The sequence below is a fragment of the Marmota flaviventris genome, chromosome 9 (assembly GCF_047511675.1).
Source record: "Marmota flaviventris isolate mMarFla1 chromosome 9, mMarFla1.hap1, whole genome shotgun sequence".
NCBI lineage: Eukaryota > Metazoa > Chordata > Mammalia > Rodentia > Sciuridae > Marmota > Marmota flaviventris.
The window spans coordinates 107,477,904-107,495,173 of NC_092506.1; the positions used below are offsets into that span (position 1 = coordinate 107,477,904).

The following is a 17,270-nucleotide window of genomic DNA, read 5'->3' on the forward strand; positions in this document are numbered from 1 at the left end:
GGAGCTTGCATTCAATTCCAGGCTGCATAATTTGAGATTCTAGACTCTTAACCCCTGCCTCAGTGCATAAGTACACATAGAGGGCATTCTATAAATACTTGCAGGTTGATGTTTCTTAATCACCAGGAACTAATCAATAGTGTGAAGGCAAATCAATGTTGTCTTAATTCTCCTTGGACAGAACTTTCCAAGCCACATGAAGGCCAGAAGGGGGCTCCAGAAGGCTGGCCCTGGTTGGGGTTCTTGAGGCTCTGAGGTATTGGGCAGCCTGGTTGATTCTGGTTTGGAAGCCGACAGTGCCATCTAGTGGGATAACTTGGTAATATTAGCTCAATTATTTTTCTGAAACCTTGGTAACTCTGCCATTTAGGTCTGGCCTTAATTAGTTTAATGTTAAGATATGTTTGCAAGCTGGAGGGCAGGGTGAGTGGAGAGAACCAACCTCTCCTGGCTCAAATGGGTCAAGGTCAGTCAACCTTTTTCTTGAAGAGACTGTGAGGTTGATGGTCATTTGGGTTTGTTGAGCCCCATTGACTGTTATCAATGACATAAAGCATGGGGCTTCAGGTACCCCTCCTTCCTGCTACTCCTCACATAGGCTGCCCGAAGTGTAGGTCACTACTCTTCTCTCGAGGCTTGTCTCTGGAGCTGTGTCTCATTTGGAATTTGAGTTCCAGCCATCTGTGGGTCGCCTACCATAGAATAACACTTATCCCAGATTGTATATAAGAGAATGCTTGATGCATACAATAGTCAATACCATGGGTCAACAATAGTACAGTGAGATTTGGTTTTGAGGAGTTTTTAATAGGTAAATTTGTGGCAGCTTGCAGGGGAAAATGATGAACGGACACTCCATGGTGGAAAGGCAGTAAAAAAGCACTTGGCATAAAGGAAAGAGAAAAGGTTTGCGTAGGCACTTAGCTCTGCCTCGCAGCTGGAGGCTTTGTGTAGGTGCCGTTCTGGTTTCTGGGGTGTGTGTGTATGTGATTCCTTGTGTGTATGAAAATTTTGACTTAATTTGCTTCCAAAGCCATTTACTTCTTGCTGGAAGAACCTTGAAGTGTGGTCACAACTGTATAACCATAACCACAAACAATTCATGTACTCTTTTGGTTGAGATGAAATTCTTTAAGATTGTTCAGTTTGTGGTTTGCTGGGAATCTAGCCTAAGGAATGTACTCTAGAGATCAGATCAGCACACCTATTCAGTAAACAATTTTTTTTTTTTTAAACTGGGAATTGAAACCAGGGGAGGGGGTTACCACTGAGCCACATCCCTAGCCCTTTTACTTTTTATTTTGAGATAGGGACTCACTAAGTGGTTTAGGACTTTGCTAAGTTGCTGAGACTGGCCTCAAATTTGCAATCCTCCTGATTCAGCCTCCCAAATCACTGGTATTATAGGCATGTGCCACCACGCTTGGCCTTATTGCAGTGAACAATTTATCAGAACAAAGAAATGATTTTGGTTATACTATTGCTTGGGTTGTAGTGACATTCATATTAATAATTTTTTTGTCTTATTTTTTCTTACTAGTTTCTCCTCTCTTTTTTCATTTTCTTTTTTCTTGTTCTTTCTTTTTTTAAAAAATTGGATTGGACAACAAAGTGAAAGAACTTGAAGGCCTTGTAAAAACCAACCCATGTTTATTATTAATTATGAGCTGTGTGTGAAATTTATGATTATGCAATTAAAATGATCTCAACTCAGAAAAATATACATAAACCCTCCAAATACCACAAAAATAGAAGACCAAGAAAGAAATTTGTAAGACCACAAAAAAGAAAAGTAAACAAAATAGGGTGTGTGTGGGGGAGAAAATATACATTCTGATACTGCCAGATAAACAATGAAAATACAGACATTTGTGATTCTTTGAAAAACTGGTAGTAAAATGATACCAGAATAGGGTATGATGATACTCATAAAATCAATAATAATTTAGTGAGTTTTTAGAAGAAAAACTTTACAGCCTGGCACAGTGGCATATGACTGTAATCGAAGCCACTCAAGAGGATGAGGAAGGAGGATCACAAGTTCAAGGCTGACCTCAGCAACTTATCTAGATCTTTGTCTCAAAATAAAAAGTCCTGGGGATGTAGCTCAGTGATAGATTGCCCTGAGGTTCAATCCCCAGTAGTGGGGAAAAATTTTTGTAGTAGGACTTTATTATTAATAAAATCTATGCATAGCTGCGTTCGTCTGCCTTTTCCCATGAAAGCTCCTTGGGTTCATATTGTGGGCTTTGTGGGCTCCTGAAATCTTTCCTCTACAGAGCTTTCGGGGCTCTGCCTCAACTCCTCAACTCCTCAGCTCAGACACCGTAGCTTAAAAGTAATCAAGGACGACGTCACGTAAATGTCAAGTGTGGCTGTATTCCCGTAAAGTGTCATTATGGACACTGAAATTCAAATTTCACATCATGTTCAAGTGTCCCAAAATATTCTTTTTTGGATTACCCCCAACCTTTTAAAAATGCAAAAACCATTCTTAGCTCATGGAACTGTATAAAAACAGATGGCTCCAGATTTGGCTCGAAGGCTGTAGTTTTCCGATCCTTGTCAAATGCCTGGAGTAGGTAATACTTGTAAATGGGGGGAAAAAAAATCAGCGTTCATCTAATATGTCATGAGGTGTCTGAAAAGATTTTCTCTCTCTGGAATAAGATGAAAAGCAGTTTATTCCATTTCACCTTAAGGGTGGAGTCTGTTCACAGAGTTCTGACCTTGAACTCAGGAGTCCTTTTACCTGCAGGGCTGTGAGGATTGGAGGGATTCCACCCTTTATTCCTTCTATTTTTTTTTTTTTTTTTTAACCTCGCTCTACCCAGCCCTTCCTGGGGGCTGAAAAGCAGACCAGGTGACCCCAGATCCTGTCTGTGAAGTCTTTTGCCTTCCTCCACACCCTACTAAGCCCCTCCCTCCTCAATTCTACACCGGTTCCTTGGGAGTCTCTAGTGGGATGAAGAACAACGGAATCATTAACCCATCAGAGTGAGATTAAGAGGGGCGGTTAAGATGCCCTGGATGTGCATATTTAGCTGGGGAAGAACAGGAACAAGGTCAAAACCTTCCTCTTCCAGCTGGGGCAGCAAAACTGTCCTCAGGTATCATGGGTGGGTTTTTGTACCAGGTTTGTGTCATTTCTCACACCCCTCCTCCGATAGTACACTCTCTGTGCTAAACTCTCTGCGCAGGGGGGAACTTGTAGCCTCAGTTTTGTAACCCCCTTTTTTTTTCTCTAGTTGAAGTCTAAGACCTCCCCGGGGTTGAGAAAGAAGTTGAGCATTAACGGTCCATATCCTGTGTCTTTCCCCAGCAGCCAGCAGAGCAGCCAGCAGAGCAGCCATGATGACGATTCGAGCAGGTTCCTGAGCCCTCGAGTGCGGGAAGAAAGGTGAGATCCTAGAGGAGGGAGCGGGTGGGTGGGAGAAGCATGACAGAGCACCAGCCACGTGCTTGAGTAAGACCGTGCTTCTGCCGTGGGCCAGCAGTTTGGGAAGTGGAAGAGCCAGAGGAGAGCGCCGGACCCTTGTGCTTGGAGACTTGAGTGGAGAGACAAGCTGTTCACCCAAGAAATGAGGGTGCAACCCCAAAGGCTGATCCTGAAAGCCTTTCGGGTTCAGCAAGGAGGGGTGTCAACCTGTGGCAAGCCAAACGCTTTGGCAAGACTTTGGACTTAGAACTCGCATCCTCTAGTCAGATCTTCTGGGCCAGGTACAGTGTGGACGGTGCTGGGGAAGAGATTTTGTGCTGAGGAAGCCGCATGTCTTGGGGTTGAGTGTGTGTTGTGTCCAGTGGCGGCACCAAACCAGCCTGACTGGCTTGGAATGCGTTGCATGTGGTTGAGGTTAACGATGGAGAATGAGATTGAATATGTAAAAGAACACGGAGAATATGGAGGCTCCTAAATGCTCAGCGGAGGATTCCAGATACAACTAGCTGTGTGCTCAGGTTATGAGGGCCAGCTAGCGTGATTCGTACCATGCTACACGTGGTAGATGGAAGGGGGTTTGTGGTAACAAGTTAAACTTCTTTGTCCCTCCCCAAAAGTCAATATACATGTTTGGTGTTGGGGATTGAACTCAGGACGCTGAGCATGCTGGGCAAGCACTCTGCCAAGTCCACCACCTTTCTAATGTTGACTTAAATGAGGTCTCAGCTGGCTTCCCACAGGGTCTCTGTTTTGGATCTAGTTCTGTTGAAAAAGCCAAAGGTGCTTTTGCCACTTTTATCAAACTTAAATGAAGCTTAAGGAAATTTAATTAAAATCAAGATTTAATATGATTTCAAACAGAACAGTGGCTTCTATTGGGAACAATGGGAAACTGAGAGAGATTTTTTTCAAAAAAGGAAATGTGATACTGATAATAGAGATTCATTTCTTTAGTGTAAGGTTGCCATAAGGAACCTACTTTGATAGGATTTCTTTGTGTTTGTGGGGTACTGGGAATTAAACTAGCATTTTGCCTATGCTAGGTAAGTGCTGTACCACTGACCTATTCCCTAAGCCTTCTATTTTTATTTTAGTGAGACAAGGTCTCGCTAAGTGGTCCAAGCTGGGTTCGAACTTGTGATCCTCTTGCCTCAATCTCCCAAATAGCTGGCATCATAGCTGTGTACCACTACACCCTGCTATTTGATAGGATTTCATGTGAAAAATCAGCCAAATATGAGCCAATAATAGGACAGGACACTTTGAAAGTTTTAAAATTCATTAATGGAAGCATCATGCTTGGATTTAAAAAAAGAGAAAGAGATCTTATACTGTAGTGTGTATAAATTTGATCATATTTTGTGTATTAGGACCAGTTCTTTAGAAATGGGTATTAGAGTTCAAAAGAGAATGACCTATGTCCTTACAAGAACTGTTTGAAGGAAAGGGGTTGGACCTGAAATAGAGAAGATTGAAGGTGACTCTTTAAATATGTGAAAGCATAAGAAACAGAACAGTGTGAAGTTACAGGAAGAAGAGTTTCAGCTCAGATTCACCATTTCCATGGATAGGGCTGATCAATAGAATAGGCTTTGCAAAATAACCTATTATACCCCTCTGCAGAAGATTGAAGCCAAGGGAGGTGTCAATCGAACTCTAATCCTTACCTCTAGATTAGGCACTCTTGTGAATTCTGTCCGAGTTCTTAATTTTATGCCCATTCTTAACCAAAATGAATGGCTCAGTTCATCAATTTGGAGGGAGTATATATGGAGACATGGGGCCCCCAAAAGACAAAGATGAAATCAAAATGCTTATCCAGCTGTGATCTGAGAGCAGTTTGTTCTCTCCCCAGAGAAGCCTACACTCTCTTTTTAAAAGACTTTCTGGATTTCAACAACTATACTCAAATTGAGAAGGAGCCCCAGCCGTCCCCAGCACAACTTCCTTCCCTGTGCTTGCACACCAGTCAGCTCTGAAAGTGTACCAGTCCATTTCTGACTGGTGCCCTGTGGCCAATGCCTCGCCCCACTTCCTTTTCTTCCTTCCTTCTTATCTCCTTCCTTTCTCCCTCCCTGTCTCCTTCCCTCTCTTCCTTCCTCCCTCCCTCCATCCCTCCCTCCTTTATTTCTCTTTCCTGAGGATTGAACCCAAGGGCGTGTCATCACTCAGTTACATTCCCAGTACTTTTTGTTTTTTATTTTGAGACAGAGTCTCACTAAATTGGGAAGGCTGGTCTCAAACTTGCAATCCTCCTGCCTCAGCCTTGGAGTTGCTGGCCAACATTTCCTATTTTTCTACTGCTTTTTTTTGAAGCTCTACAGAGAAAGTGATGAATGCACCTACCCTCATCTACTTTGTCTAAGTCAATCTGTCTTGCACTGTGGGACTTGACTGCTAATTAGAGAGCTCTGCCTTTTGCTGGCTCTTTGGTACTCTACATTGACTACTCACTCCTCCAAAATAAAAGATTCTTTCCTCTAAATCTCTTCCTGGAAAAGGCTTCTGGGTTTCCATCCTGTCCCTTGCTTCCCATCCCCAGCCCACTCAGTCCCACACACTCTTCCTGGTGGATGAGGGTGTTTTGTCTCAGCTGGCTCTGGGCAGTGTGAGGAAACGAGGAGGTGAGAACTGTGTTTCCCAAAGCGGCCCCTGTGGACACCACCCACCTCAGAAACTCCTGGATGGTTCGTGCCTCTCTGGATTTAGTCTTTTCTCAGCCAGTGCATTTCTTCTGGAGAGAACAAGTTCCCAGAGCTCCATCGTCACCAGCCTCAGCATCCAGTTCTTCCTCTAAGATATTTCCACCCAATTTAAAGTTCTCTGGGGCATTTGGGAAGTTGCCCTGTGACATCCCAGTCCCAGGCAAGTGGTGATAACCTTGATAACCTGACTCTGAGGAGATCTTCTGCAGAGGTGGGGATCTGGCCAGGCTCCTCCCCCAGGGCCCTTTGACAGTGTACCCTTTCATTAATGACAGCATTTCCTTCACTGCTGAGGTCTTTCTGTGATCTCATTTATTCTTTGCCACTCTCCTGAGGGGTAGGGGGAGCTAATATTATCCAATAATGAGGTAGTTATTGTGGACTCTTTCTGCAGTTGCTTCTAATACTCCGAAGCACGTGATCAATTACTTGATGAAAGGTCATCTCATAGAGCAGGCAAACAATTAACATTGATTTCTTATGCTTTAAAGATCAAAATTGCAGTCCTTCAGTATAAGACGCGCTTTCAGCTGGTGTAATAAAGCACTGATATTTCTTTTTCTTGTCTTTGCTTAGGGTTCAGGATAGCTGCAATATTTAGAGACAAATAGCTACCCTACTACAGTCATGCATTGCTTAACAGTGGGCTGGCTGTTAGGTGATTTCCTCATTGTGTCAACATTAAGTAGAGTGTACTTGAACTAAGATGGCTGCAATGTCCCTAGGCTGTAGATTTTTTTTTTTTTTTTAAACTAGGGATTGAACTCAGGGCCTCATAATTGCTAGACAAGTGTTCTGCCACTGAGCTATATCCCTAGCCCTTTCTATATTTTATTATTTTGCAGTACTGGGGGCTGAACCTAAGGGTGCTTTATCACTGAGTTATATCCACAGCTCTTTTTATTTTGAGACAGGATCTTACCTAAATTGCTGAGGCTGGCCTCAAACTTGTGATCCTCCTGTCTCAGCTTCCTGTAGCTAAGAGTACAGGCCACCATGCCTGACTTAGGCTACATAATTTTTTTTTTTTTTTTTGCTGCTGTTTTGATTTTAAATTACTCTTCATTCTCCTTTATATAATCTTATGAGAGCACATGACGATACTGATTAGCAGTAGGTGAAATGTCTCAATGTGGTCAAACTTAAGGACTTCTTAGAAATTTTTTTCCCTCATTCACGTCCATCTTCTGTCCTGAAGGCAAGTCTTTGGAATCATGACAGTAGGGGAGGGTAGTGGTGTGTTTGTGCACTGTGGAATACAGAACTCTAATCCATTTTCACGCTTCAAGGTGAAGCCAGGGGCAAACTAAAACACTAGCTCCAAGGTTCAACCCAAGCTGGACCAATTAAGGTTTCTCAAGCACTCATTTCCCAGTGACAGAAACTTCTGAACAAAGGAGGACCTTAGAAAAAGGAGCTGTTTTACTAAGGAGCTTTTGTGTACACTAGGTTAGTTTCGACATTAATGTGGTCTCCGTTGACTGGGAAGTCTTTGAGGAGTTGACAGTTGAGACCTGGAAGTGGGTGTGTGCATATGAATCCAAAGGCAGGGCCCCCTGCTTCTGTCCCCAGGCCCAGAGCACACATCCACACACCTGTTCCTGCTTGCAGGCTGTGTGCCACAAACCTTCAGGAAATGTTTACAGGATACAGGGGAGCTCAGCAGAGCCCAGGCTGGAAGATGAGTGGACACTTGCTGGCTGCTGATAGGCACTGCTGTATTGGCAAGAACAAATGCCTCACAGTCAGAGTTCATTTGAGTACCTTCTTTGTTGCTTATTAACTGTGCATCTTAATTTTATTTATCCATTTATTTATTTATTGCAGCATTGGAGATTGAACCCAGGGTCTTGCACATGCTAAGCAGGTGTTTTACTACATCCACATTTCTAACAGTGCATTTTTTTTAACTGCGTATTTTTTCCAAAAGCAACTTACTTAGCTTTATTCAACCTATTTCATCATTTGTAAAAGTCTGTTGTCTGTCATGTCTTCTTGTAAAGAATAAATTAAAGGGCTGGGGATGTGGCTCAAGCGGTATCGTGCTCGCCTGGCATGCGTGCGGCCCGGGTTCGATCCTCAGCACCACATACAAACAAAGATGTTGTGTCCGCCGAAAACTAAAATAAATTAAAAAAAAAAAAGAATAAATTAAAAAAAAATGTAAAGTGCTTGGCACTTAGTAGTTGCTTAATAAGTGGTAACTTAGCATATCTACCTTCTTCTGTCCTCAAGGAAGTGGAGAGAATGGGTGGAATATTGAGCACTTGCAAATGTCAGGTAGACATTGGAAAAATGGACTAAGGAATGTTATTTTCCCTCAAGAGCTTTTCTCTTTTTTGGTGAGATACACTTGCAAACAAACAAGTATAATACAATGTAGTAATTGACACAGAATTATTTGTACGTTAATAAAACTAAAGAATTCGTTTACAAAATGTTTCCTATGTGCCAAACCCTGTGTAATGAATCTTACATACTTTTTCTTTCTATTTATTGGTGCATTATACATAATAGAAGGGTTTATTGTTGATACATTTTCTTAATATAATTTTTTTTAACAGGGTTGTCAAGCAGATGCTGTTGTCTCCATATTGGAGTTTAGGAGGCTGAGGCTGGGGAAGTTGAGGAAACTGCCCAGGACTAAGCTAGGACTAAGCTACATTGCTGGGGGTGAGGGTGGTGGGGGGTGCTGGGTGGGAGGGAGGGTATCCAGAAAGATTCTGGAGGGTGGTGCTTGAGCTGAGAGCTGCAAAATGAGTAGGAGTGTCACATGGACAGCATTCTCAGGCGAGGGAACAGGACGTACAAAAGCATGGGGGCGTGAGAAAGCAGGCCGTGCTCCAGCGAGCGCAAACACTTAGGTATCCTTGCAGCATTGTGTCCTAGGAGCAGGGAGCTAGCGAGTGGCCAGAAAGGAGTTTTTGACCAGGTAGGCAGGTTTGATCTTGCTGTGTCCTTGATTGTGCCATGTTCCTTGTTGATGATGAAAGCAGTGAGAGACTGGGAGAGAGGATGAACCCAGGTGTTTGAGTCCTTTCAGGCTGCAGTGATAGAATACTGTGGACGGGTGGCTTATAAATAATACAATTTATTTTTTGTACTTCTGGAGGCTGGGAAGTCCAAGGTCAAGGTGGTGGCAGATTCAGTGTCTGAAGGCCTGTTTTCTTCATAGACAGGCATCTTCTCTGTATGTCCTCATGGCAAAAAGAGCAACTCTGATCTCAGCTTTTCTAGGGGCACTCATTCCAATTACAAAGGCCCCACCCTCCTGACCTCCTTACGGGCAAATGCCCCCCATCTCCTAATGCCATCACATTGGAGTTTAGAATTGCACCGGGAATTTGGTGGGAGGATGGGCAGATATTCAGTCTATAGCATCAGCTCACTCACAGATATTTTTGTGAGAAAAATCACGTTGGTTCCAGTGAAGGAGGTGAATTTTGGGGATGAATACCGAAAGCAAATAGATGAAGTTGCAACTGGTCCTGGTTTACTCTCTGTTTTCTTGTTTAATACGTGTTTATTGAGCAGATACGACATGTTCTTCACTCTGTAGGCCTTGGGGTACATCTATGAACAGGAAATCCAGTCTCCTTCATGGTTCTGGCCTTCTCATGGAAAAAGAGGTGATAAACAAATAAGAAAACATCAATTAATAATAAATGCTATCAAGAAGATGAAAGAGGGTGATCGAGTGTAGCAAGTACTGAGGGGGGTGAGGAGGCCTTATTGCTACATTGAAGCTGAGACCAGAGGAGCATGTCTTGAATTATGGTAGTGAGGACAGAAAAGGAGGAACCCATCAAAGACCTGGGAGGCAGATTTGATAGGATTGACAGACATCCAAGTTGGGGAGGTCATCCAGATGAACCTAGGATTTTGAGCTTAGGCAAACAGCAGCAGCAGCAGCAACAACAATGACAAAGCCACACAGTCTGCAGGATCTGTGCCTGCCTAGGTTGTGACTGTGGCTCCGCCACAAGCAGTGTGATCTCGGACAGTCAGTTGACCTCTCCGTGTCTCATTCTCATCCTTAAAAATGGGTATGATAATATCTTACACCTTACAGGGTTATTGAGAGAGCCGCATGTGTTGTGTGTATAATGATTAGAATATAATAAGGCCTGGCCCATGGCTAGTATTATGATGTGCTTGCATTTTTATTAATTTTTTTGGCAAAGGAGGAAGAATTTGAAGAGCAAGCGTGTCAGTGAGTTTAATTTAGACACGTAGAGTGTAAACTCCCCCATGGTGTACGCAAATGGAGAGAGACACCAGGTAGTTGGCTGTACTCTGATGCTCAGGAGACAGATCTGAAAGTACTTGTTTAGGGCTGCAGGTGTAGCTCAGTGGTAGAGAGCTTGCTGAGTCTGCTCCAGGCCCTGGGTTTGATCCCCAGCACTGCAAGGAAATAAACGAAAAGGTAATGTTTAGGAGATTAGATGTCCAGGACTTGGTGATAAATTGGATATGTGGTATGTGGGGCGGGGAGAGAGGCTTTCAGAGCTGAGTCCTAAATTTCCCACATTCTCAGCTGGGTAATGTCCCTTATAGAAAGATAACAAAGAAGGGTTTTAGGGGAGGCCAGGATAGATCCAGACCACAGGAAAAGGGAGGATCTCCCTGGAATAGGAGATAAGAATGGGCATGCAGGAAGGTGAATTCATGGTGCTGTGGTTGGCAGGTGAGGTGAGAGGCTGCAGGTTCTATTTTCCCTGGGTAATAGGAAGTGAGATCATCTCTCCAGATCAGGGAAGGTGGAATGGGAGTAGTCTAAAGGTTGGTTATAACTAATTTATTTTTGGTCACATCTTTTCTGTAATGACCTTAAGAGACATCCCCATCTGACTGTCTTTCTGGAACCCTCCCTGGTTCTTTGTGGTTGGGATGGAATGGCGAGCCGAGTTTTATAGGTTTTATTTTTAGACTGGGGTTCATTTGGTTGCGGCTCTCACCTTGCAATGTGGCTCTTTGCTTTCCTCACTTGTTTCCCCTGTAGCTGAGAAGACCCTGAGGACAGAAAGTACTCCCCTTGTACCTGGCACAGAGAAAGCAATTGTGTGTGGAACTTTTGATTGAACAACTGGAGGAGCCACGGTAGTGGTGCCTGAGGTCAGAGCGAGCTCAGGAGCTGAAGTCAGGCATAAGCCTGCCACCTCCAGCTCAGGTCTGGCCACTGGAATACACAGCTTCCTAGTATAGGGAGACAGATGTGTTTTCAATTCTGCTTGTTCTATTCCAGAAATTGTTCCCAAAAGCATATTTCTAGAGCACTCTGGCTCCATCTACCTGCCTGGCCACTGAATTCCCGGTGGCCCCACGTTCACTCAGGTGATCCCTCCCTCACTATGAGGAAGGAGCCAAGTAGCAAACCCTCTGGGAGCAGTGCCTGCTGCTCCCCCCACCTCCAGCTCCAGCAGCTGACATCACATGCGGGTACAGCTCCATCCTCCCTGTCTGTGGATAGAGAAAGAGCAGAAGCTCGCCAAGTGCCCAGAGCCCTGCCAGATGTGGAAAGATGGAGAAGGGATCTGCTTGGAACTGTGATTCAGGTCCAAGGCAGAGGGGATCCTGGTAGCACAGAGCATCAGGCTATCCCTCTTGGGGTCCTCTGCCTGCCCACATATTATATGGTACGACAGGGCAGGGAGAGCTCCTGGGCAGGAGCCTACTGAGCACAGCTGGGGAAGCTTCAGAGAGTCTATGCAGCCCCAGAGTGAGACCCCAGCCCTCGAGGTCCCTGCTACCATGTTGCTGGCCCTCCTCTGAACCCAACATGGTGCAGAATCTGCACTCTGAGAGCGTCTCGTGCAGCACAGCTGTCAAGCAGGCTTGTCACTACCACGTCTCCTCCCTGAGGAAGAAGCTGGCCTTTCTGCGAGTCAAGTAGGTGGCAGAGGGCCCTGGAGGTTAGGGTTGGGATGGCCTGGGGCTCTTCACTGAGGCAAGAGTACTTTGGGGCTTGGTTTCTATGTTTGGAGATAACAGTAGGTCCTTGCTAAATGACAGGTGCCCAAGAGGGATACTGAAGGGTTAGGTTGAGGGGGAGGCTGGATGGGCTGCTGACTGGGAGATTTAGTCTCTGTGTGACTGTGTGCCCCTCTAGAAGGTGACTTGGTTCACTGGGTCCTTCCTAGCTGGGCAGCTGAGTGGCAGCTTTTCTTTCTTCTTTCATGGTGAATGTCTTAGGTAAAGAACTTGGACCCAGGAAAATGGTGCTGTAGAGAATGGTGTTTCCTGCCTGGGATGGGTCTTTGGGGGCATGGATAATTCCTTCCACTAAAAAGGACCTAAGAGTGGGGTCTTTGGGGTTGTTAACTTGGTGTGGTCACCCCTTAAATCTCCTCTTTCTCAGAGTTTGGAACAGGCTTCTGTGGAGCGGTGAGCATAAGGCGGGTGTGGGACCCTTTGTCCTAGGGCAGGTGCCGATACCTGGCAGAATTGTGCTACTATAGCTCCTTACTATCTGCACTGTTCCTTGGCCTTGGTGACAAGCAGAGAGGGGAGGGTTCCTGGAGGAGGAACAGGTTCTCGCCCCTGGATCAGAGTTAAATCTAAAGCTGGCAGGCCTTTGAGAGAGAGGGATGTGCAAACTTATGGGCAGATGTTTTTTTTGTTTGTTTGTTTGTTTGTTTTGGGGGGATGTGAAGAGAAACAGCAATAATAAAAAGAAAAGATGGACAAATGAATGAGAGGCTAAGTGGATTTCAAAGGTAGGTGGGGGCTGGAGGTAGAAGGTGACTTGATCTCATTTTTGCCGCTGTCTCTATCATAGACATACAGGAGGTACAGGCATCAATGCCCAGGATCCTGTAGCCGTCAATTGACAAGAGTTCTCTCCCCAGGGATTCTCGGGGCAGAAGTTCTGAGGGTCCTGGGCAGAGACTTGAGTCCTTCCTCTGCTTAGATGACATTTCAGGTACTGGCTGCAGGTCTGCCTCACACACAGTGGGGCTCAACACAGTGGCGGATGGAGAGATTCTCTGATCCTTGATATGGTGCTAGTGACAGGGACAACGTTGTCTCATTAATGGCTGTGTGGAAATCAGGAATGCTTTGAAGACTGAAAAACCTGAGTTTAAATTCTGGCTTCCCACTTACTAGTTATGGTGCCTCTGCAAAATCATTTTATCCTCAGAATCTATTTCCTTTCTGAAAAATAGAGATAATTACACCTACTTTTAAAAAGTTGTGGGGATCAAAATCAGCTAAAAAAAAAAATGGGCTTAGCACTGTGACTGGCACATGGTAAGTGCTCAGTAAATTCTAGTTTTTATTATTGGCAGCAGCAAGCAGCAGATTTGGGGTAAGCCTGCTAAGCACCTGGAAAGTGTGTTTTGAGATAGAACTGAGAGGTCTGAGAATCTAGTTAAGACGGGCCACAAATAAGCCTAGGAGAGATGTTATTTGCCTTCTAAGTTGCCAGGGGAAACCAGTCACATAAACTATGGTTCTTGCTCTTCTGGGGAGTGACAGCTGCCTTTAGAGTGGGGTGAGGAGCCCAGAGGAGTGGGCTTGTGGACGAGCTTCCCCAGCCCCTGGCAGCAAGAGGATGCTGTGTGGAGCATGCGCCTGGGGCTGCTTGGCCCCATCTCAGCAAGGCTCACTTTGATCGAATGCTGCAGTGATCATGTAATGGTAAATAACTCCAAAAGGGACCCCAGAGGTCCTTGTTCTTCAGACCCCAAAAAGAACACTGTTAGTGTGGTGCAGAGAGAGTGAGGTGGAGAGTGAGACCAGAGTTTGGCCTCCTGTGTTAGTGATTCCCAGCCAAAGCTCCACAGCCTCAGTTTTCTCATCTGGGAGTGGACATTGTCTCAGACTGCCTTTTGTCACCTGTAGATAAAAGGTCCGAGTAGGGTTTCCCTTCTTCACTTGTATGACCACCCTGGTTTATTTTCTTAGTACTAATCGCCTGTTGTGATTATATATTTTTTTGCTGACTTGGTCCTTGTTTTCCTTAGTAGTCCTTAGATTTCAGGAGAGCAGGGATTAGTTTTGTTTTGTTGAGTGTCTACTCCGTGCTCAGCACAGTACCTGGCACATGTCAGGTACTCAGATATTTGTTGAATGAGTCAATGAGTCGGTGAACAGCAATGTAAGGCATTTTGCTAGCTCTAACATTCTATAATCATGGGATTCTGGGACTGGCTCAGGTAGAGGACTAAAGATTAGTCCTTTTTGTATCTATTAATCTTTGGACTTTGCATGGTCATGGAGATGGTTTGATTTGTGACCACCTGTCAGATGTTCCCCCTTTCTCTGATCCACATACTTAGGGAACACACTGTCTTGTGGAAGACAGCACGTATAGCTTCTGAATAATAGAGCAAAACCTTTTTTCCAGCTGGCCTAAGCTCTGACTTTTGAGGCAGGGTAGAGAAGCACGTGGGTGCTCCTGTCCTCGCCCTCCCGCCTGTGTTCCCAGCTCCTTCCCTCGGCAGTCCTGGCTGCTTCTGTTGCTGTCAGCAGAACTGTCTGCAGGTGTAACCATCACCTGCTCTGTGTTTCTCCTACCCCAGCATTTCTTCTTTTCTGCATGAGAAAGGGGGTTGTTAAATATAGCTCAGAAAACTACTCTCTGCTGACGCCATAGTTGGGATTTAGGTTAGGACAACTGGCAGGATGGGTGGTAGATTTCATTCTCCAGCTTTCCTGCTTCCTGCTGAGAGAAATCCCATCCTCCTACCAGCCATGGTGAAGAAGGAATGTGAGTGGGTGGTAAACTGGGTGCTCAAGGCAAAAAATCCAACTCAGGCTTCCCCTCCATGGCTGCGTTCTTTGTTTCCCTCTTAATCCAAGACTGAGATAAAGTCAGGGGACAGAACCCTCCAGTTCTCCTCTTAGCCACTCATTGACTAGTAATAGCTCGGAGCTGCTCTTGGCAGAGACCAGGCCTTGATCACTTGTTGTTCCAGAGGATGATGTTGCAGCTTGGTTGCAAAATCCTATTCCAGTATGTGCCATTTATATACATCCCTATAATGTGTGTATGTATACTTTTATAGTAAATATTTTGTACAAGATTGGATCAAGTAGAGATTTTAAAAGGGAGAAATAAAAATAAATATAAATAAAATATAAGTGGTAATATTTTTTAATGTGCGGCCGTAGTCAAGCGTTCATGTCTCCTTGATGATAAGCAACCTGCTTGGGAGATTGGTTCTAAGGCAGCAACAGTCAGCCTTCTAATGTGTTTGAGAATCACAAATACACGGACAGTTTATCCAATATGCGGCCTTCTGGGCCTCATGTAGACTTGGGTAGGCCTAGGTATTTGTCGTTCACACCTATCCCAATTGCTTCTGACACAGGTCTACTATGCTTTGAGAAACGCCCTTAGCCTGAAGCCTCCTGTGATCTCACTCTGTAGTATCGAGCACATAATTTAATAGGGCAGGGACAGGGAAGGGCCCTTTTTTCAACTAGGCTGGGCATACAGCTTCTATTTTTCCTTATCTGTCTTGTGTACAGCCCTAAAATCACTATTCTGCAGCAAGGAGAAAGGTGGGTGGGTGGGGAAGTGTGTTAGGCATTAATCATTCTATCTATCTGTCATTAGCCTTCCAGGTTACTTGGGCCTAGTTTTCTTCAGGCCTGTTAGCCATAAGCAGTTAACTCTGGGCTCTCTGTGCCTCTCTCTTTGCCATTTCTCCTCAGTCTGAAGGTGAAACTCTCTCTACAAGCTGGACAGAAGCTCATTGCAACCCTGTTTAAGAATGGTCCAGGAGGCTGGGGGAAGGGGCTGAGGGGGTAAAGGATTTTTGTGAGTGCAACCCCATGCCACCCACTGCCCACACCTGTGCAAAACACAAACGCTCCCTTGTGTCATCCTTTTTAAGACCATGATGGGTGAGTTAATAAATTGAATTCACAGATGGACTTTTAAGACTCCCTAGTTTATTGGTTGACTTTTGAAACTTCATGACATATATGCTGAAGGGAATGGTTTCACTTGCTTGATTCTTGTCCCTCTAGAAGTGACACAGATCTATTACCTTGTCCTTTTCTGGGCATCTTAAATGACAGGTGGATTCTTAACTGAGAGTTGCCCCTGTGAATAAAGGTGTAGACTACATGTCTATAACAGGGGCTTCAGGGGTCAAATGTTCTGCACTCCCTCCTAATCCATTAATTTCTTCCTTGATACCTACAATTAGGGGGCTATCTGCTTCTCTGTGAATACCTTCCATAATGGGAAATTAATTTGCAAACAAACTGATAATTATAGGGAACCTTCATCAATGTCCATGTGCAAACAGTACATCCAAGACAGCGGAGTGTCCATGAGCTTAGTTGTGGAAATGATATTTAAGGTCTAAGGTATTTGTTATTAATAGCAATAGCCGTTATTTCAAGGGTCATGTGCTCAGCACTGTGCTTTCCGTATGTGACCTTATTTAATCACAATAGCAATCCTACAAAGGGAATTATTATGATACTCATTTTCACACTCAGGCTCAGATTGTCCACTGTCACAGAGCTGTGATTTAACTCCAGCTTTCTTGACACACTGGGGCTTTCCCTTGAAGAAGGGAGAGGTGACTCTTAGGGTACTTGAACCTGTACAGAACTTGGTTTTCCTTGGGTCTGAAGATCTTTCTTTACTTCCTGGGATTTGAGCACGAGATGTGGAGATGTGTGAGCAAGTCTATTTACGAAGGTTATCCCTTGGAAAGCTTCAGAAACAGACCAAACAAGAAAACAATTGACAAGGAGAGGATAGATCCCAATGATTCTGAATGATTTTTTTAAAAGTGTGTTTTCTTTGCCCTGTTGATTTTGAGAAGTGCTTTAGGATTTTAACAAATAGGTGGTTTGTAGAAAGTTCCACTGTGTTACCTCTTTTGGATGCTTTTTTTCAGTTTCATCATCATGTGTTTTTGGCAGAACAGAACTATTGTGGCTCTTACCTCTCTGCAGGTACCAACTAAAGCTCTGATGGGAATTTGCGTGGGTGCATTTTTTCTTCTTTCTTCCCTGGAATCACCAGCACTCCTGGCAGCTCATCAACCTTTCTCCAAGGAGAATGAGTCCCAAGGCTGCTTCTTTTTGCTGTTGGGGATCTGTAATCAGAGTTTGCCTGCTCCTTATTCTATTTTTCTCTTAGCTTCAGCAGTAAT

At 44.5% G+C, this 17,270-nt stretch overlaps 1 protein-coding gene across 5 annotated transcripts in view; it reads left to right on the top strand.

The window, feature by feature from the left end:
- Gramd1b (GRAM domain containing 1B) overlaps nt 1-17,270 on the top strand; it is a 170,970-nt gene that overhangs the window by 41,895 nt on the left and 111,805 nt on the right. For 3 of the 5 annotated variants that reach the window (XM_027930512.2, XM_027930510.2, XM_027930511.2), the window contains exon 2: nt 3,323-3,400. In XM_027930512.2, the coding sequence (XP_027786313.1) occupies nt 3,323-3,400 (78 nt within the window). The remainder of the gene's footprint in view (nt 1-3,322; nt 3,401-17,270) is intronic. The other 2 variants (XM_071616790.1, XM_071616791.1) reach the window with 1 other exon arrangement.